This window comes from Solea senegalensis, linkage group LG3 (genome assembly GCF_019176455.1).
Source record: "Solea senegalensis isolate Sse05_10M linkage group LG3, IFAPA_SoseM_1, whole genome shotgun sequence".
NCBI lineage: Eukaryota > Metazoa > Chordata > Actinopteri > Pleuronectiformes > Soleidae > Solea > Solea senegalensis.
The window spans coordinates 18,706,081-18,728,751 of record NC_058023.1 but is presented as its reverse complement, the minus strand read 5'-3'; the positions used below and the strand labels follow the sequence as shown (position 1 = coordinate 18,728,751).

Genomic DNA, 22,671 nt, shown 5'->3' with positions numbered 1-22,671 from the left:
CACAAGTTTGCATTGATTCTTTAGGTACAGGATAGCAATATTGGATAAGTGAAAATCTGGCTATTTTTGGCTTAAACATTGTAGAAAACATCATTAATCGACTGAAACATAGCCATTTTAAATTTAACTAATATCTCCTTTTATATTTTAATAAATGTTGATTCACAATATTATACTTATATAGTACATTTGCTAATACTAGCTGATGTTGGGGGACACTGACTCATTTTTTTCAATTCATGCACTGATTTGACATGAATATTAAATTTTATCACGCATATCAGTAACAATTAGATGACTTACCATCGTAGGTTACATATGGAACTTGGAAGCCTTTGCCACTGTTGCCCTCATTGGACTTGAACTGGATCCAGAGCTTACGAGAGCGAGAGGTAAAGGCGATGGGCCGCTCATAGGTCTGACACGTCTCGTAGGTGGTGATGGAGGTGGGCAGGGCTGGGGGAGGAGCAAAGATCTATCACCTGTTAAATAAAGGCCACTTATAGACAAGGAAGCTCAATGAAATAAATGGAGGGGTTTCCATTAATAGATCCATTTTGCATCATAAATGTCATGACAAATGTTGTTAATGCTATTTCACGTATTTTGTGAACACATTTATTTTTACCATTTATCCAGGCTTGGAACCGACACTAGAGGTACACTGGATGTGGCCCCCCTGTGGATGTGGTCAATTTAGAATGGTGACCAACTAATAATGGGGATTGGGTACCTTGCTCAGGGTTACTCCAGCAAGATCTGGCAGGAATTCAAACAAACATCCCTCACTTGCAAGGCCAATGCTCAGCCCCTATGTAATGATGGATCACAATATAATTTTAAGGGCATGAAAACCAATCAATGTTGAAATTGAGTATAAACACCACTGCTGTAGTGACGAGGCCCAGCAAAGAATGCACTTGCTCAGTTTTTACTGTATATACATGAGAATTTCAGCTTATGTATCAGAATATCTGATTACCACTCTTCCTCATGACCAGTACATCTCCACACTCATCCTCCATGGGGAGGAAGATCTCTGGTACTACAATGAGGATCCGCCTCTTGTGTGGTGGGTTAATGGTCCAGACACAGTCCACATTGGAGGGATAATCTCCAGGGTAGTTAGGAGACTCAATGTAGCCTGTGTACTCTCCTAGCTCACCTCCACACAGCTGGTCTGAGGACAGGATAACAGAAGAGATCACACTTAAACTCATGCGGAAACAACCACTGTTTTCCTTTGTAAAACTCATTAATTCTAATATACTAAATGTAATGGTCTACGTTACTTTTGCAGTGAGAGACGTTGGTGGCACCATCAAAGTCAGTGGTGGTGTTCCCGGGGCAGGTGATGCAGTAGTTTTGCGCAAACTCAGACTGGTAGGTTCCGACCGGACAGCGGATACAACGGTGGGTACTGGAGTTGTAGTAGTGTCCAGGAGCACAGTGAACTGGGGAGGGAGGAGACAGAGTCAGTGTACATACGGTACGAGCCGGATAACCACATCAATAACTGGTCAAGATACATCACACAATCTGTGATACAGATCAGCAAGAACCAATCCTTGGTATTTCATTTATTTATTATCTACTGCTTCATTCTTCACATGGGGTTCATGAGGTGCTGGAGCCAATCCCTGCTAACACTGGGTGAAAGGTGGAACCCAAAAACATGCAGTTTAGGTCAATTTACAGTGTCCAATTTACCTAAACTGCACGTTTTTGGACTGTGGAAGGAAACCAGAGTACCACAGAATCCACACTCACATGAAGTTAACCCCATTTGGAGAATACCCCCAGAAACTCGGAAACCTAACCAAGATCTGAACCGGTGCTGCAAAAATGCTACTCTCTGTACTACCGTGTGATCCCAGAGGCCCACTTTGTCTTTTGAAAAATCTTGTGCAACCCAACACAAGTACTTTAAATTGTATACTTTTTATTTATAAAGTAAGTAATGGTACATTCCATTGGTTGTCAGACCTCGGAATTTCTGAGGTCAGAAGGTGTTCCTTACACAAGAACGATTGAAGAAGAAGCTTGAGTGAATCAAAGCCTGTTGAGGGTTTATATGAAAACCTCTCCCATGAAGACATAAACAAAAACTACATTTGTTTCAAATAGAGGCAAGCTTGGGGTCTTAAAGACACATGAGCAGTTACACATAAAAAACAGACATGGCCTCACCTTTGGCCTCACAGTCCCTGAAAGACATTGATCCTTCGTACTTGGTCATGAGGCCTCCTCCACACGGGAAGCAGAGCACTCGGCCTGGCTCAGGCTGGTACGAGCCCAGCACACATGGACGGCATGGACGGAAGCCGTCAGCAGAGAAGTGACCTGCTGGACACTGACCTGAGAGCACAAGTTATACAAGATAAGAGGGATTGTTCAGTAATAATCTCAATGGATGATTTCAACAAAGAGATGGTGACTGCGCACACTAACACTGTGAGTGTTGCCCACGCTCAGTCTGTTCTGATGACCACAGGGTGTTGTTCAACAGTAGGTAAGCCTCTTAATATTAACACATGCTGACTGGAATTAGCCATGAATTCAGACAATTATTGCACCTTCTTGCACTAAGGCAGTGAAAATGAGACGACCTGACAGCTGAACCGCAAAGCAGGTATCACATATGATATCACATAAAACATATTAGTGTCCAGAAGAAACTAATAAAACAGAAAGGGTTTTTTTGAAGGTGTTTTTAAGTGTGGTTCTTCCCACACCTTGGTTGACATCAAATGCAAGGACTTTTCAAGGACTTTGCAGGATCAATTCAGCCAAACTCAAGTTCTAAATGTGTTGACTCAGCTTAAGATGCAGAGAGTGGTGAAGACTGCAGAGAAGCTCATCAGAGCTCCACTGCCCTCTCTGCAGAGCATCATCTACCCCTCCCACCCTCAACACGGACTGTTCAAACTTCTACCTTCAGGCTGGAGGTACAGAAGTGTGAAATCTAGAACCTCCCGACTTTAAAACTCTTTCTTTCCCACAGACTCTGTAGCTGACTTGTAATGCAATGTTGCACTGAGGACATTTTGCTATATTTCCACTACATCATATGTCAGATGTTTATTTAATTTATTTATTTATTTACATGATGCCTTCTGTCCTTGTTGTGTGTTATTTTATTATTAAAACTATTTACCTAATTCTTTCATTTGTTCTGCATTTGTGTGGACAGCAAGAAAGAATGTCATTGCGCAGAGAAACATGTTTTCTGACATTAAACACTTTGAATTGAATTTAATTAAACAGTAGGTGGTGTTGTAAGAAGGCCACATCAGTAGCGGGAGACATTTAACACTTAACTTCTATCCGTCACAAAATCCAAGCACTTTTAATTACCCATTTCTGTTCAGGGCAAATGGTGAGTGCAGCAGCTCAAGATCAGGATCCTGCTTTGGTTTATGATATCAAAAATATGTTTGCAGCTTTAACTCACCATGAGACACCTTTTACCCGTAATTTTACATCACAACACATGGCGTTGTTGATCCACTGCTGACTATCACGTTTGACATCCTTATCCACTTGTCAAATGTGGCAGCAGCAGACCAGCAGCTCCTATGTCCTAGTGAGCTAAAAACACTGATTTTCTTGATGGACTTTGGTACAGGGCAATGAAATAGTTACAAACTTCAGTTTTCAGTTGGGAAATGTTGTTTAAAAGAAAGATATAGTATTCAACATATGCTTGAGACAAAGTAGATGTGAGCAGGTCAAGGAGATTATTAGTTGAGCCTAGTGTTAAGATACTAAAATCTATTTTTCTTCACTGAGTGTGAACTAACATTTTGTTGTAAGGTTTGAGCACCGTGCAACCAGCTGTATATAAGACACTGACTGTGTGTGTCAACACAAACCTCATGAATGTAAGAAGCATGGGATGGTAAGTTACCTCCACACTGAGACACATTCTTGGCTCCAGCGACACTCTGTCCATCCGTGCTGGGGCACGGCTCACAGGACAGCTGACCCACCGTGTCCTGGTACGTCCCTGGAGGACACTGGACACACTGCTCCTGCTCTCCACTGTAGTACGTCCCCACAGCACAGCTCACTGAGGAGGGAGACACAGTGTAGTCGGCACTTCCTGCCACTCCAACTGACGTTTGTCACTAACTGCTAACAATCTGTTAGCATGTGTGAAATGGAACTACTTACTGTTACTGCTAGTGTATTATGACAGCTGTGGAATAAGTACTAAAACTAAAAATGACATTACAAACCTGTAATATGTATCTTAAAAGGTAGTTTGTATTCCCAAGCATTATAGGAAAAGTTTTACACAGGAAGTAGTAAAAAAATAAGCTTTTCTTATAAAGCCAGTTTGAAATCTTGGGTGAGAGACCATTGTGTTTAAAGAAAATAAAATCCAGTCAGCTGCTTCACATCTCTAACAACCACTCGGTTACACTATTAAAACAAATGTTAACTTTACAAACGTGTATTTTATGTGATAAATTTGAAGGATAAGTATGAAAATGAAAGATTACATCAAATCCCTTATTTATCTTGTAAGAATTACTACTAAAACTAAAGATAACACAAAAATGTGTATTTTATTTTATAAGAATAACTACTAAAAATGTAACTGAAATCACTGAACCTGATTATTTTAACAGGAAGTAGTTCCCGGTGACCTCCACACTTACCACACTTCCCATCTCGTAACACTTGGCCGGTACTGCAGGCCTCAGCGCCCTCTGGTGCTCTGGATGGTTTCTGGGCCACTTCGTATTCTGTCCCAGAGAACTGGATGTAGAACTGCTGTTTGTTGATGGACTTCCTGAGTGTCCGCATGGCGCTCTGCAGCTTCTGCTTTACCCTCTCGCGCACGCAGTCCACATTACACGAGTCTGAGCCAAAATAAAAATTGGTAAACATTCTTTTTCATAGAAACCAAATCTTAAATAATCTCTAATCTGCTAGTCTCTTCAACAGGTAAGAAAGAATATTACACCTGAGGCTTCCTCCTCCTTCATCTCCATCTCAAACTCAGCTGTGATGTGCGAAACCTCTTTTGAAGGGGATTTGCGTCCTCGACGCCGCTTCTTCGATGAGTCACATTTAAGATTGACAAACGTCACCTGGCAGTCGTCAGTGCAGGGGAACTGGCCTCCTGCAGGAGAAGAAGAAGAGTGGAAGACGTGAATGTGTGGCATAAGATTGATTGTCTACCGCTTTATCCTCAACAATGAGGGTTGCAGGGGTTGCTGGAGCCAATCCCAGCTGACATAGGGAGAAAGGTGTGGTCACACCCTGGACAGGTGGCCAGTCCATCGCAGGGCAAACACACAGAGACAAGCATTCACTCACAAACACTCTAAATCACTCTAAATCACAGCAACGTGCGATTTCGAGTGTCCAATTAACCTCTGCATGTTTTTGGACTGTGGGAGGAAACCAGAGAACCCGGAAATAAGACACAAAAATGTAAAACAAAGTGATTCACACACGCACACACACACACATGTCCTCATATTCCATACATTTTATAACCTGTTATTGGCTTTAATTAAATGTTATGGCTCATCAATGAATCTGTGTCTTGTTTTGAAAAAGTCCACATGGAATCAGAAACATCAGTGGATGATTTTAAACTTCCTTTTTATATCTATGTGGTGAATTTTAATATTATTATAACATTTTACAACAGTGAAATCATTTACTCGTTTAATCATTTTTAACTGTGTAGTAGTTTTTGTTAGTATCTTCTATCGCTTTATCCTCCATATGAGAATCCTAGGGTAGTTATTATTGTGTATTTATTTGTTTAATAATAACAAATAATAATAATAATAATAATAAAAAAGAGAGAATAGATGGATGCAGGTAAAGGTAAATAAAATAAAATTAGTAAATAATAAGTAAGTAAAATAGTTAAATTATACATCAAGTAAGATACAGAATATACATAAATGAACCAATCAAAGTGTAGCATTTAGTTTTAAGTGCAAGAATAAAAGGCAATAAATAAGTCAACTATGTAAATAAGCAGAAAAAAAAATATGAATAAATACATGAAGTGAGGAATGAAATAAATAAACAGTGATATCAGAATGTATAATAGTGCAGTTAGTTGAAAATGTACTGTATATTATTATATTAAGTGTGAGTGTATGGCTCTTCTCACACTGAGGTGAAGGAGTGTTGACTTCACATTAGAGTGAGAGCTGCTGTACCTTGTAGGTTCTGCCTGGATGAATCTCTGTGTTTCTCTTTGTTGCGGGGCCTCAGGTGGCACTTGGCATCTTTGATCTTGAATCTGGCCTTCTGCTTGATGGGCGGAGCCAGTGTGTCTGTCCATGACAGTAACAGATGAAGCACTTGTTACGGCAAACATGACAGAGTAGTGACAACAGGTAAATCAATAAAATAACACGCCAAAGTGAAAGTTTCTGACCACTTTATCTGCATATGAAATAATATTACACACATCTGTTATAAACAGACACAGATGTCTGTGTTAACCCACAATCCCACTTCAATCTGCAAAGCCTCCATTACTGTTTCTGCACAGACAAGCACATCATGACTCCTCACTAACCTCCCACCAATCTCTGTAGTGATGACTCAGCGTTTTGTTCTCCTGTGCTGCTGATGCATGTAACATTTTAACAATTAAGATTTGGTTGTATAAGTGATAGTTCAGCGACCTCAATAACTGTTTCCAGTGAAAAAGTAGATTTTGATCAACTATACCGCTTTAAGTCTACAATATATTATGAATATTTCCTCTGCTTTACCTTGCCAAGAGACAGCCATTTGTGACTTGTTTTCCTTCATAAACCACTCCCTGCACGCACCAAACTCCATAGAGAAAATCAGCAATTTTACATCAAAGAATACAGTTGTTAATCTACTGCTGCCTCCATCAGGAAGTTAAAATAATGTGTATATCGATGTTTGGGTTCCTCTATGGAGTTTAGTATTGTACAACTTAACTCAAAGGACTTAAGCAGCGGTATACATTGCCTTAGTGTATCTGAATTTATGCAGTTGCATTTAGCATTCCTAACACATATGAGAAAAGGCTTGATCACTTGATACAACCTAACCCTGAAAACTACATTTCCCACCATGCTTAGCCTACTGTACCGGCACAGGTGGGTAAGGCAGTGGTGGTATTCCTCTTCTGAGGTGGAGCTTTACTGGGCTGGACTGGCACTCCGCAGCTTAGTGTGTAGCTGTTCTCTGAGTCTGTGACACACACACACACACACACACACATAAACAGAAATCAGACTAATGCTAACAAAAAAACAAACAAATGTAATATAAGGCTGGTAACAGGTTAATTCCCTTTATGTCATGATTGTCATTTGTGTGTGTTCTTGTATGTATATCTTTATGAGGACCAAAAACTTATATGAACTAAAGCGAGACCATTTTGGGAAAGGTTCGGTTTAGGAGTTTTTTTTGGTTGTTATGAATATATTTATGTTACCAAATGCACACAAATCACCTCTTATCTTCCTCTTCCAAAAGACACAACAGTGAATGAAACTTCTTACTAACTATTTGTAGACTGAACCAAAACCAAAGCCATCCACAACTCATGGGTCTTTTGAGTGAAGCTTTTCAACTCGGATTCAAGATTCTAAAAGAACCCTACTTGTTCATTTGAAGAAAGACACATGATAGTAAGTGCTATTAACTTCTGGACATCCGGGTCACTGCTCATGTGGTTGACCGACCGGCTAGTGGAGCAGTTTTCACATGTTTTTTGTTTTATTTCATGTCTCCCGTGTCCTGTCAACCCAGTATATTTATCATCAGTACATGTAATCGTGTGTCTTTAGCCCATGTAGTAAACTTTTCTGTCTGTTTCACTGACCAGCAAAGCTAGCGTCCAGCATACCTGCTAGCGCTAGCAGCAGCTACTGTTAACGCTACTACAATTCTGCAGTTTACTTTGCTGTCTGTGTTCGGAATTCCCCCGCTACACAGACACCCAAGGATTGGCCTCTGCTGACCACAATACTGTTTAGCTCATCCCAAAATACTTTTCCATTATAAGGAGGGTTAAAAAGGTCACTAACAACATCAAGCAGTGGACTAATGAAAGCATTATAGCTCTCCACGTATGTTTTGAGTCCACAGACTGGAGTAACCTTTTAACCCCCTCCAACAACCTCAATGAGCAAGTGGACACTGTCTCCTCTTATGTCTCATTCCGTGTGGACAGCACCATTCCCTCCAAAACTGTCACAATCTTCCCCAACAATAAACCCTCGGTTACCAAGGAGCTCAACAAAAAGAAGAGGGTCTTTTTCACTGGCTCCGAATCTGAGATGAAAGAGGTCAACAGCGAAGTAAAGCTGGCCATTAAAGCTGAAATACAAAAGTAAAGTGGAAGAAAATTCACACAAGGGAACCTCTGCTCAGCTTGGCAGGGCCTAAAAAACATGGCTACTATGAACATCGCCACCACCTGCCAAAATACCATCCAGGTGGACAGTAGCAGCCATGCATCTCTTGTGAACAACCTCAACTCCTTCTACGCCAGATTCGAGAAAGATAATGCCACCCTATGGAGAGAATAGTTATACAACACATCATCAGAAAAACAAACTCTCTCATCGATCCTCTCCAATTTGCATATCGCACGAGCAGTGGCGTTGCTGATGCCAAAATATTCATCCTGGACACTGTACACAGACACTTCAGCCTCACATCCTGGCTTACAAGCTTTCCTCCCGCTTTCACCTGGAAGACCAGCTTGTACTGTGGTTTCTGGACTTCCTAACCCACAGATCACAGAGAGTGCTAGTGAACAACACTCTCACTACACCTCCACTGGCTCTCCTCAGGGCTGTGTCCTCTCCCCGCTGCTCTTCATCCTCTACACCAATGATTGCAGTCCAATAAGGTGAAGACACAGTCCTCCTGTCTCTGCTGTCAGGCCCCTCAGAGCAACATGTATCAGCGCTCCAGGAGTCTGTGGATTGGTGACAGCTCTTGACTGGAGCTGAACATTACAAGACTAAGGTGGTGTCCTTTTCTGACGGGCGCTGGCTAAAGCAGTGACCACCATAATCCATGGAGCGCCTGCTGATCTTGTGGAGGAGTACAAGTACCTTGGTATCATCTTTGACAGTTTGCTGAAATTCTCATCCAACACCAAGGAGATTCTCAAGAAATGTCACCAGAGGCAGTACCTCCTAAGGAAGCTCAAGTAAGCAAAGGTTTGAGTAAAGGTTGGAGTAAGCATCTTTTGTGTGGCTAAAAATAATGGAAGCCACTGCAATGTCAGGAGAAGAATAGCTGCACAAACCTGTATGTGTGTGTGTAATGTGCTTGACTTGGCGATGGACTGCGCGATAGTCACAGGGTTGACAAGAAAAGAATTCAATAAGTGTGATACCTCTGCTCCTACCACAGGCAAACAGCTCAGGGGAGCATCTGCAGCCATGTGACTTCAAACCTTTCGATCGTCTCTTGATGCTCACATACACACAAAGACGTATTTCAACTAAGAAATGAGGGATGGAACTCTCGGAGGTCATAAAAACGAGATGATTAAATAAGAGCTTGGGCTGCATTCAGCCACAGGAATTTACATGGCTCCCTCCCCCCAAAAATTAAGATGTACTCCAAAAAAGAGAAAAAAACAAATACTTAACCTCCTGCCTGAGAGCTATCCATCATTCTCACACGACGGATGCCAAGTTAAACGAAGTACGTGCCACGCAATGGAAAAAGCATTGTGATCAAAGATGGTAATTGATTTGCAGATGTGTGTTAAGTACTACTGCAGGAGGAGAAGCCTGGGTACCGGCCAAAGGGCTAAAGAGGGTGAATCCAAGAAAGCCTCAAAGAGTGAAAAACACATCAGTCTGAGTAAAGAGCCCCCCAAGGAGTCCACAAAAAACAGCAGTGGAGGAGCACGAGGGTCTTCAAGGAACATCAGTGGCCAGTCAGTGCCACGGATGAAAGAGAGCTGTGGCTACCAGAGGCCACCACCAGATGGCAGCGAAGCATGCAATTTGACAGCTGATTTCACTCTCATTTACTGCAATGGTAAATTGTAAATGGTTTGTATTTTACATACAGCAAATCTATGTGTAGCGCATTTCCAGTCGCTCATCTTTCATATCCATTCACACTTTGATCCACTGGATCCAGACGACGTAACCTGCTTATGGCTATTACCATCTTACATAAGCATGACACAATTTATCCTGACCTGTTAAGATGTCGCTGAGATATACACATCTGAACTTGTTCAATCTCATTCAACAAGTTAAACTGAACCACGCTACATTTAAATGGCCGCCAAATCTGTAATCTGGATCAAAATGACTGGCTGTGACCTCACCTTGTATTCAGACTGGTTCAGACAGAAACAATAGATATCACTGCACTTGGTGTCACCACGGTTATTTTGGAAGAGTTCAACGAAATGGAGAAGGAGACCCAGAGAACCCTCTACCCATTATACGGGATAGGGATTTGTAAAGGATACTTTTTTTGGTGACTACATTAATGGGTAGATTCTTATCAAAAATTGTAAAAGGACAGACTTACAGATAAACCCACGCATCAATCAAGAGCAGGCACAAAAATGGTATCAGTTCCTCACTGGTCAGACGTGAAGAATCAGTAATCATCTGGACAAACAATATGTATCAATATTTATGTTAGACTTATACTTAAGTTTTCACCCAATGATGTCAAAATTGTTGTGTGATGTTGTGCTGCACTGTTTACTGAGACAAGATATGGTCTTAGATTTTAGATACCATTGTATCGTGATAAGGTATGTGTAATGACTTTTTCTGTTTTTAAAGAATGTTGAATTCATACTATATTGAATAAATTTGTGAAATACACTAAATATTGTATATATAGCGATTAAAAAAATACATGGAATAGACAAAATGGAACGATGTGTCTTTTTTTAAAAAAGAAGAGAATTAAAACATGTTGACAAAATATAATGTTTGGGAATTTGTTCTGCTCTCTTTTGAACAATGTGAGGTAAATGATTTTGTGTTGGATGTGGGAGTTAAATTAATGTATTTATTGTATTTGTCTTTTGTTCATTAACATATTGTGTATTAGAGGCAGTTAAATGAGATTAGTCTTCTTTCTGCTCCTTTTTATTTAATTTTTTGGCACTGTCCTTTGTTTGAGGAAATAAATAAATAAATAAATATGTATAAAGGCAAGTAAACAGGTTAACACGAGCAACCCCCACAAATGTGAGGCAGTACAGCATTTTTGACATTCTGGAGATCTGAATATCTTTGAAGGAATAGTATGTTGCGTACTATCCATACGCACATGATTTTTGTAAAAAGTCCTACCACACTAATTTATTAATGTATTATTTATTATAAGTCATATAAAGTTGTGTATATTCAGGACATGAATTAATGCATTGCTTCCTACAGTGAGATCAGAATTAGGATTAGCACATTTTCAGTTGTGCTGCTTTTTTTATTTATTGTTTTACTTAGATTTCATAATTGAATAGCTGTGACAAATGGCAAACATCAGTGGAAATTAAAGAATTAATCATCATAAGTATATTGTCTTTGCAGCACATTATGTAAAAAGCAAAGAGGATTTTTATCAGTATCCTGTTGGAAACTCAGACTTTTGAAATTAGGTTGTTTATCAAATTCTGCAAGTTCACAAGTCCACTTGAATGCAGTGATAGACTTAGCAACTCGTGAGCTGCTTGGCGGCTACAGAAAGGACAGAGACGAAGGTGGATGCCTGGATTCAGTTCCAAAGAAAGCTAGCTCGTTGGCCATTAAGGCGTCAGGCAAAGAGAGGTATGAGAGTAGGATTCCAAATTGACCAGCGGTAGATCTTCTCCTTCTGGACTTGCAAGTAACTTGATGCAAACATTAAATCACATGCGTGTTGCTTTGCTCTGCATTGGACTTTTAACATAGTGTGTTTCTTAAAATGTGCAACAAAACAGATATTCAAATCACATTTATGACAAAAAAAGGAATGTTTCTGGACACTATAAAATGGTAATTATCTACTTAATTTTCTTTATATGTGTGTGTGTGTGTGTGTGTACCTGCAAGGAAGAGTGCGTTGGAAGGGCAGGAGAGCGAGCAAACCTCCGCCCCTCCATTTTTCGTGCAGGTCAACTGGGCACGGGGCGCTGGCTTCCCATTGGGCAGACATTTCACCGCCTCTGAGGAACACATAAAGTCACATCACCATGACAACCACCTGGACACACACACACGGAGTCAATGCTTACCGATGCAGTCTTTCCTGTTCCAGTGGAGTTTTTGTCCCAGTGGACACACACACTCGTAGCTGCCCTGAGTGTTACTGCAGCCAAACTCACAGCTCCCGTTGTTGATGCTGCACTCATCTATGTCTGAGACACAAGCACAGAGAGTGATTTTATTTTGTTACTTCCCTTAAAAAAACACTACATGACTAAACATTTGGATTATTAACCCATATGACTGTATAAATCTTACAATCAAAGTGAAACCTAGATGTTTTTTGTAAAGAAATAAAATTAAATCATGCTGATTCATGGTTGTATGAATTTAATATATGATTGTTTTCTTTCACTGACAAATGAATTTGATCTGTTGCTTGGTCAGTTAAGATAATTTATGCACCTGCAGCCCTTGTGGCACTGGTGTCAGGTGGAATGTGTGGAATGTGAAATAGAGTATTGATGCATTTCAAAGATGTCTTAATTTCTTTCGACAAGAGCTTCTGCCAAACAAATAAATGTAAAAGTGAATATTTTCGAACATGATACTGTGGTTTTTGGTCCACATACTTGTTTTTCCTTCCTTCTCATTATTATTTAATGTGCACATTTATGTTTTCATTGGACTGGAGAGAGAACAAAATAGAGAATGACCCACAGGTCTCTAGCTGGACATGTACCAGGGACATTGTGCTCTAACCTCAAACAACCCTGTTTTATGTCCACGTGTTAAAGCTTGAGTCCATAATTTGTTATTTGGTGAAACAACATAGATAAATAAAGTTGTATGGTGCAGTAGGAGTCTGGTAAAGGTTGCAATAGCAGGCTATGACGCAGTGCCACTGATATGTTTTTTCTAATCAAATCAGAAGCTGAAGCTGATGCTTAAGAGCTAAAAGGAGCTGCTGGCACTACTCTGTCCAAACAGCCAAGGCTAGATTTTAACCCACAACTGTCAGCTCCACAATGTCAGCCGTAAGGAACTGAACAGAATAGTCACCAGGTAACTGGTGGAATACATACAACCATTATCAAATTCAGAGTCAGCTGCATACATGCATCTAATTAGACTATTGTTAATTGTCTAATTGTCACACATAAATCAACAGCAGTAGAAAGGATGTGCTAATGGATCTGCTGCCTGTCGTCCTGCTCACCTGCTGCAAATCTGCCACGCAACTGCAGTGTTTTATGTCAAGTTTAAAATTAAGCCATGCATCCATCAGTGCTGCAAAATTTTCACAATAAAATATTTTTGGAACCAAAAATCAATGGAATCAGAGAACTGAAATGCTGCAGAGCAGTGAAAACGTTAAAGTAGCCTATATTTGCGATCTGTGTTAGCTAATGCCAAGTGGAGCAGATGCTAATTTGCACTGAAGTTGTTTATCTTTGGAGGTCTGTTCATCATAGATTGTCGCTGTATCTCCTCAACCAGTCCCACACTGTTTGATTGGCCTCCCGAAGGTCTGTGTCAGTGCAGGTGGGTCCAAGCCTGCAGCTGTGCAACAGGTGCTGTATGGTTAGGCGGTCCTCTCCGCAACTGCAGTCTTCGCTGGTGGTCTTGCCCCACTGTACCAGGCTGTCACCCGTCCTGGTCACCTTGGCCCTCGTCCCGGTTCAGGGTGACCCAGTCCCTCCTGAGCATGTTGGCCCCCGGGGGCAGAGACTCGCTGGGGGATGGGAGTGCCCTGTTGTTGTTTGGGTCACTCCCTTCCATAGCTCAATCGTGAGGGTCTTGATGTTGAAGAGCATTGGGGTTAGTACTGATCCCTGAGGCAATCAGTTTTATTTCTGTGCCCTCCACCGATTGCATTTTCCGCATTTCAACGAAGGAGGTCTGTTTAGCTAGTTGGAAGCAATACCTTCAGACTTAGACACTGTGTGTGACTCGAGAAAATTAGGTGAAAGGTCTACTCCTAAAATGAGCTACACAGTTTACGCATGTCTTATGACTTGGTTGAGTTGAGTTAACAAATTCCATTTTTCGGCATATACCGGCCCCTATCATTTGGAATGAATTTTGTTTTCGCATGTGCTAACATATTTTCATTCTAATTACTTATGTTCATGTAAACATAGCGACTGAGTTTAAATGTGTAATTTGAACACTCCGGCGGTGTAAGTTCATCCAGTTCCAAGCGAGTTTTCTGTTTTATGCACTTTTTTATGCTGTGGAAAGAAGTCAGTGTAAGATGAGTAGAGACTCACCTCCACAGTGAGTCAGGCCGTACAGGATGTATCCTTTGTTGCACACGCACTCGAAGCTGCCAGGGTAGTTGATGCAGGTGTGGTCACAGGTTCTCTCAAAGGAGCACTCGTCAATGTCTGAGGAAAACCAAAGACATGCAAGATTATTACACTCTACGCAATGGAAAGTTAAAGGTGTGGCCCAAATTTATAAATCACAATTAGTCTTGATGACTACTCATCTTTCAAAGACAGTTTTGCCTTTCACCCATTCAGAAACACCGTCATACAGAGTATCCACTGTGCATTCAGGGATTTTTCTGTCACACATCATACACACTTATTCACACCCTTCGAGCACAGCTGCCAGGAGAAATTTGGTTGGTTAGGTGTCTTGCTGCCAAGAGAAGCTTAATGATCAGCTAGACAATCTTCCCAAGAAGATGACCTGTAAACAAGATAGTTAAGCAAGATCTCATATCTTCGTCTCATAACTGAGACTTTAGCACAAAATAACAATTTGAGCAATTAATGGGCAAAACAGGGACATTTTATTGGACATGAATGTTCCCCAACAGTGACAATCGTATCAATATGATAATCAGGGGTTTCAGGGGGTCTAGTGAGTGATCTGGCCACCACTCAGCGGGGCAACATGTCTGTTGGTTCTGGGTTTAGAGAGAGACGTGGTAGAACTGCAAACTTGTACGTATTGCAGCAACAGAAAATATGCTAAATTGAATAATGTTGCTCTGATGGATGCTCCCTCTCACTTTTGCTTTGGTCAAGAGAGGAAAAACGGGCAGAGGAAGTTGATACAATATCTGCGATTCACTGATGGTTCAGTGCTGCAGGGCAACACAGAAATCCGTGGATTTTTTTAAAATCTGAATATACTGACAAATCTGAAATTCTAAGTTCCTTTCTCTCCAGTCTGCCAAAAGTGTCAGAAACTGAAAACAGATCTCCGAAGAGCATGAAACCAGGTAAGTCTCCTGGTCTGGATGGTCTACCTGCAGAATTATACAGAATTCTGGGTAGTGATTGGTAAGCACCTGTTGGCATTACTCAGGGACAGACAGTTGCCCCTGAGCTGTAGGTGGGCAGAAAAAGGTGACTGACGGCCTGTGTCCCTCCTCTAGACAGACTACAAACTCCTCTCCAAGGTGTTGGCCAACAAGTTAAGAAAGGTTATTCATGTGAACCAGACTTAGTGTGTACCAGGCAGTCTAATCACTGATAATGTACATTCAATTCAGAATGTACTTGGAACTCTCTAGTTCTTTAATTGAAATTTTATACAAATTTTATTTGTATAGTGCCAAATCATATATATCATCAATAACATACATTATCTCAAGGCACAGTACATAGACAACATCATGAAGAGCAGAGAAACCCAACAGTTCACACAATGAGCAAGCACTAGGCATCAGTGGAGAGAAAAAACTCCCTTTAAACAGGAAGAAATCTCTGACAGAACCAGGCTCAGAGATGTGCGGTCATCTGCCTCGACTGTTAGGGGTGAAAGGAAAAATGGGGGACAGAGGAGAGGTGGGGGACAGAAAGGACAACAGGGAGATGAGGTAGAGACAGAAGAGACCAGGAGCAGATACAACAACTGTATGAAGTTATAAGTTTATATAGGACAGTTGGAGTCAGTGATGACATGTTTATAGCACTACAATGTCATTTATATAAGCAGCAGCAGACTGATATTGACTTTTAATTATAGCAAAATGATAACAGTGATGATATGTATGATAATAACAATAATAATAATAGCCTTGAAACTGGATCTAGATCCTGCAACCTGCAAGATGAGGACACAGAGAGAGAGCGGAAAGGAAGGAAGCACAAAACTTGGTCTTGTTTCCATAGACCAAGAAAAGGGATTTCACTGGGGTGAACATACCTATAGTACCTATGGTTCACTTTAGAAAGTTTTGAGTTCAGCTCAGGTTTTAATGCCAAGATTCAGACCTTGTATGGAGACACTGAGAGTACTCCTTTCAATGTTCAGAGAGCTGTGAGGCAGGACTGTCCTCTCTCAGACATAGAACTCTTCTGCTCAGAGCAGGTCTCTCTGACTTTATTGTTCACAGTTGTGATTTGTGCTTGTGCAAATAATGTGATTGTCTGCAAATATCAATTGGAATAAAACTGAAGCCCTCCTCCCAAGGGCTGGAGGAGATCGGGCTCCCAGGTGAAATAACATGGAGAAAAAAAATGTTTAAAATACCAGTATCTGGGAGACCAGAGCACAGTTGACAGGAACTAGGGAAATGTTTTAGAAAAAGTCGAAAGGGATTTTATCAAAGCTCGGGTTTAATCATCAATTTTTAAGTTGCTTCAATGTTGTGGCACTGTTTATCCTCTGTGGACCCCCCTTCAACATCACTGTACAGGCAGTAATAGTGACTTCTTTTGGGACCGTCACCACTGGGTTCCTCAGGGTATTCTCTTACTTCCTAAAGAAGGAGGACAGGCCCTCATATCTGGCCAGCAGAGGAGCTGCATTCAGGCTGCAGTTCATTCAGAGGTTCCTCACTGGACCTGCAGGCCTGGTTTGGAGGCCCATGACCTAATTTGTTCTGTCCCAGTGCTGGGAACTGGGTCTATGACATGGTTAGGGTGAGGGGTAGATTGTTTTGTGTGGACCCAGAGTAAAACACTTTATATATTCTTATGTTTCCACACATTCAGTGCAAAACAATGTCTAATAAATTCCTGTTTTTTTTCTCTGTTTAGGTTTGAACACAAATTAGACAGATGAACTGGTTCAATCAGGCTATTGAGAGCCAAATATTAATAACTGGGATTAGAGGTTTACAGGTCTTGTTTAATGGGTAAATAAGAGGTAAAAAAACCTAATCAGTACAGGAAACAATGAAAAGAGCTGATTCTTTTTTTAACTATTATGTCACTTGTTGGGAAAGCTGACAATTATTAGCATATCTGTCTGTGCATAACTTTACTTGTCGACTTATTAGCCTATCAGGAATAGAGGACAGTATTTCATGCTGCTCTATTTTAGACTGCTCCACAGGGTTTTACAGAGCTAAAAATACAACATGCTATAATGGAGTTTCTTATATGAAGGAAGTTGTTAAGGCCTGGATTTTGGCTCAGTCAACACAGCCAACTGTCCATGAGAGGAATTAACTCATGTGATTTAAACCAGCTCATAAGCAGCAGAGTTTACATCGATGCAGCTCAGTACACTGGAATTGCATACAGCTGTTTAATGTAAGAGGAATATAAAGGAAATAAATGCTGGTTTCTGGTTTGGTTAATGTGTTTTTCTTTTTCTGAGACACACCCTCAACCACGATGAGGTGCTTTGACACTGATTGCTGACATTAATCCGGCTGATGACACGATTCCGTCTATCTCTGCCTTTCTAAACATTAAGAAAAGAGGGAATCATTTGTGGAAATTTCTTCTGCAACTGTGGCAAACGATTAATCTTTCTGCTCTATTTTCTCAGCCAGCTCTGGCGAATGCTCCAACACTGGCGCAGTGTATCACCCGGAGATATTTTCTCTGGAAAAGCTCACAGGCACAGACAGAGCTGACAGATTAAATGTTCTATTTCATATAAAAGGTCATGTTGGAGCTGAAACGGGCCAAATGTCAGTGGATGGGACTAACCTGGCAGCTATTGGCAGCAGCGGCACACTGGCAGAGGTGTGTCGGCTATCACAACAGGCGCTGATGCTGTGATGTGGCTGACAACACTCAACACCATTTTATTAAAGTCTCACAAGCATGATTGATGTTGCACACACACACACACACAGTGAATGAAAGGGAGAGAAAGTGAGAGTGAGAGAGAAGATTAAGCACCTCTGGGTTTAGTTGAAAATAAAAATAATTTCTGTGTTTCTCTCCTGCTGTGACTTGCATCCAGGAATCTACCTTTGGTTGAGCACACATAACCAATGATCACAACAAGGCATCTACAAGTGCATTGCATTGCTGCAACGAGGTGTTAATTATGACTGGGTGTGCTTTTAATGAATGTATTCATGCCTTTGTGAGTGTTACGCTTACATCGAAATCGGTGCTGACTATATGCACGGTCACTTCCCGGTTTTCAATAAGCCGGCCCATCTATTTCCAGTAAACTGTCAGCCAATGATGCAGAGATGTTTTATAGTCAGTGTCTGCAGAAGTTACCAAGAGTATTTGGCCACAAATTATAGAATTTATTAGCGGCTGCAGTAGTACATTATGATGCTTAAATTTAAATACCTTTTCATTTTAGGCCATTCTGAATACCTCAGGGCTAACTACTAAAAGACAATGTAAAACATTCTCAATCTAAATTGGATGTTTTAATTGCCAATGTTACCTTAAAAAGTTCAACTTTCCCCTTAGCAACAACTGACTTGAAGTTCAGGAGCTGGCTTACGGAAGTTGTAAGTGACGCTTTATGCATATAGTCCATTGTTAGTAATGTGATTTGGTGGTGAATGTGCAGTACTCGGGGCATTTGTGCAACATGTAACATCCTTTTTTTTTCTTTCTAAAATATACAATATCAGGGTATATACACATGTTTATTTTTTTCAGAGAATATGCCACATTAAATATGACATCACAGTAATATTTAAAGTTATGATTTGATGTCGGGCCACACGGCCTTCGTGACTAGGTCTGAACAAGGGCCTTTCTGTGTGGAGTTTGCATATTCTTCCTGTGTGTCCTCCCACAGTCCAAAAACATACAGAGGTTAATTGGACAATGTAAATTAACCATAGTTATGAATGTGAGAGAATGGGTGTTGGTCTCTGTGTGTTGACCCTGTGATGACCTTTCGCCCTGTGTCATATAGGATTGGCTCCAGGTGCCAATCCCATCCCTCGTGTGGAGGATACAGCAGCACTGAATGATTTAGTAATGTGATATCATATTTAATCTTAGTTTATGTCCACATGGTCACACTAAAATGGATGCCGTGCTCTGTCGAAGAAGACCTGAATACTCCAAAGACAAATGTTTACTGACCATATAATCAAGTGAGAAGTTGGCTCATCTTCTCAAAGACTTATGTACAAACCAGATGATGGCCAGTCATGAGAATACAGGTTCCAAACACATCCGTGTTAATATAAAGGTCACTGACCTTGACATGTGCGTTCGTCTGTGAGCAGTTTGTGGCCTTTTTGACAGCTGCACTCGAAGGAGCCCACTGTGTTCCTGCAAAAGTGATCGCAGCCTCCGTTGTTCTCCTGGCATTCATCGATGTCTGGAGGAGAAAAAATGAAATTAAAAGATGAATAAATAAATAAAATGGATACTTTGTTCACTCTATATGGCAAACTTCCTCTGCACTTAATTTCTTTCTGTCCTGTCCTTCTGTGGTATCTGCTTGTCTAACAGGAGTACAGCAAACAATGATTGACTTGTTTAGACAATCCCAGTGTCTCATCCCATGATATGCAAGTTACCTGGAACTAATGGAGTCTGGCTCCTCAGTGGGAAAGACAGAGATAGAAAGAGGGACACTGCAGGGACAATTGCACTTTTTTGAAAAAAAATGTCCTTCTGTGCCCCTTCACTGAGTAATTGGACAGTTTGTGACGACCAAAATAAATCACCTTTTCATTGCTGATCTCTCTTAAAGTCTACAGTCCATCATCGTTCTTTTCACCTATAAATTTAAGGTGGTTTAGAGAAAGTAATATAAAACCTGGCACCGATGTATTTTAGGGCTTCAGCAGCTTAAGAATGAGGGAAAAGGCACAAAACATTAACGGTTAAATAAAATGCAAGGCTGTATTTGTCCGTAGAGAAATGTAGGCCTTGTTCAGACCTGTCATTAACTTGCTTCTCAGGAGATCGGCTCATGAGCCTATAGTGCTAAGTACAGGTGTGAGGACACTTGTAAGATCAGGTCTCACACTATATTCAGAGATCCTGTTCAGACCTGGTACTGAGATCCATCCTGAGAGATCTAATCACAAGAGGACAGTGTTAACTACGACTAAGGTTGCAAAATTCTCGGTATTTTCAAAACTGAATTAACAGAAATGAACTGAAAATCGTTCAAATTGAAGGTTGGGAACTTAAATATGAAAAAAAAAATGTTGCAGTTTCAAGCCTCAGACCAAGTGTCACTGGTGGGAACATAAGAACAACAAGAATGAAGATATTTCTCAACTCAGGGGAAGCTGAGGTTGGGAAGCACAATTTTTTTGTAATACTACCCCTATTCTAGTAATACAAAGTTAAATGCAAGTTGGTGAAGTAGTCCTTTAAGCAAGGATGACGTTCTACTCACAAATTAATGTTTTTTTTATTGTATCATTTTATTTATTTTAATATGACATTGTTTCTTCAAATTATCCAAAATGTCTCGTTCATTCTCATAAATCCCCACAGAAAGTTGCCAATTTGGAATATTTCCAAAATTCCCAAACTTAAGTTTACATGGAAAGATTGTGGAAATTCACCTTAAATTTACCAGGAATTTTCTGCCCTTTTGCAACCCTCAGTACGATTCTTCACACGTGCTATAGATGCATGTCTCCTGTGACCACTTGAATCCAGACCTCACTTCCTCTATACTATGCAAACACATGTGGGTGTCATTTTTGTCCATGAGGACAAAATTATGTTTTTAACAGTCTTACAGTATAGATCCATTGTCCATTGAACAAAAAAGAAACAACAAAATAGAAGATAGAAACAAAGAAAAAGTACACAGCATCGCAAAATATGGATGCCAACTGCTGTACAACACCAAACACCAGAGAATAGGACATGATTTCAGGTGTATATGCTTCAAAACAACATATCAAACACACCCTCAAAATACACCGGTTGTGGAACAGATGCGCTGCAGAATGGATGCGCTGTGCTCCGACTCGCACAGCTCCGCCAATTTACACCGATGGAGTCGTGAGACTAGTGTGCCATGTTTCCACTGCATGGTCCCAGCTCACCTCACCTCGCCTTGCCTTGTCTCACCTCAGCACGGCTCGACTCTACGCAGTTTGCTTGGTTTTCCATGTAGTACCTCCTCATCATGGGCGGAGTCACCACAGCATGGCTGCATGAAACTGCTGTGACTTTGTTTTACACGTGACACACAAACTCGTGACTTGTAGGGCAGCTGTTTTACGATGTACTGAATCACGTTCTCAATCATCCGGGTTAATCCAAGACTTCAGGAGTGAAAATAGCAGGCAACCAGACTGATTTTACTTTGAAAAGTCAAACCAGGGCCACTGTAGAGTAAAGCCATGTATAACTTTCTATGTGGGCTGATTTATCCTGATTCTAGTGTATGTGAGAGTGTGTGTAGTACATGCTTTTATCTCAGTGTCAGTGTGTGCCTACAGGACTGCTTGTGGTGTGCTGGCTCCAATTAGTGTTTCCTTAGTGTAGCTCATGTACCTGTATAGTTGAGTTCAAAATGAGAACATACAAGGGCTGCACAAAATAAATCTCACAACACTGAGATAAGGAAAAGGAGATCTGCTACGGAAAAATATAACTGACAAGAACCTGGGGAAATAGTATTTCTGACAAATTAGATGGAAGTCAGTCTGTGTCAGTGCATGGGCCAGGCTTAGGGTTGTTGCAAGAAATAAGCTGTATTACATCAAACTCTGTTGGAACTCAGTGCCTTTTTGAACATGTTTTGACACTCCCTTTAAATACTTTGAGATACTTTTGTTCCATTTTTATGTAAGAAGTCCAGAGACAAATCCAGACCTGGTTTTCAAGTTTTTACACCACGTATGATGTAGCTAGGCAGTGGCTAGCATTGTTGCCTCACAGCAAGAAGGTCACCAGTTTGGATCTAGGTTCAACCATGGGCCTTTCTGTGTGGAGTTTCCATGTTCTCCCTGTGTGCTTGTAGGTTCTCACCAGGTATTACGACACTCTTAATTGATCATAGATTTGAATTTGAGCGTGAACGGTTGTTTGTCTCTATATGCTGGCTCTGCAGTGGACTGCCTTTTGCCCTATGGCAGCTGGAGAGTTGCTTGGGTCTAGGTCAGTCTAAGACCTCTAATGACAACCAAGCAACTTGGAGGGGCGAACCTACATAGTCAAGACCCTCTTGTGCAGCTGTAGCCAAGAAACAACAGAGAGTTGATGCCTTTGCAGCACTCCAGGGTGAAAGTGCTAGCTAAACTAAAGTTGCTAGCTTATCTGCAGAAAGGGAAGAGTTGGGACCTCATCAACAGAGGATGAACGCAGTTCAGTCCTCGCTACACAAGCCTTACCACCACCAAACTGCC

General features: G+C 40.9%; 1 protein-coding gene across 2 annotated transcripts in view; it reads right to left on the bottom strand.

The window, feature by feature from the left end:
- Positions 1–22,671, bottom strand: part of scube1 (signal peptide, CUB domain, EGF-like 1) — a 135,363-nt gene that overhangs the window by 6,047 nt on the left and 106,645 nt on the right. For both annotated transcript variants that reach the window (XM_044020773.1, XM_044020774.1), the window contains 13 exons: positions 19,542–19,664; positions 14,432–14,548; positions 12,248–12,370; positions 12,059–12,178; positions 7,114–7,215; positions 6,198–6,314; positions 4,976–5,134; positions 4,668–4,871; positions 3,911–4,072; positions 2,191–2,358; positions 1,293–1,454; positions 983–1,180; positions 304–456 (listed from right to left, as the gene is read on the bottom strand). In XM_044020773.1, coding sequence (XP_043876708.1) covers positions 304–456; positions 983–1,180; positions 1,293–1,454; positions 2,191–2,358; positions 3,911–4,072; positions 4,668–4,871; positions 4,976–5,134; positions 6,198–6,314; positions 7,114–7,215; positions 12,059–12,178; positions 12,248–12,370; positions 14,432–14,548; positions 19,542–19,664 — 1,908 coding nt within the window. The remainder of the gene's footprint in view (positions 1–303; positions 457–982; positions 1,181–1,292; positions 1,455–2,190; positions 2,359–3,910; positions 4,073–4,667; positions 4,872–4,975; positions 5,135–6,197; positions 6,315–7,113; positions 7,216–12,058; positions 12,179–12,247; positions 12,371–14,431; positions 14,549–19,541; positions 19,665–22,671) is intronic.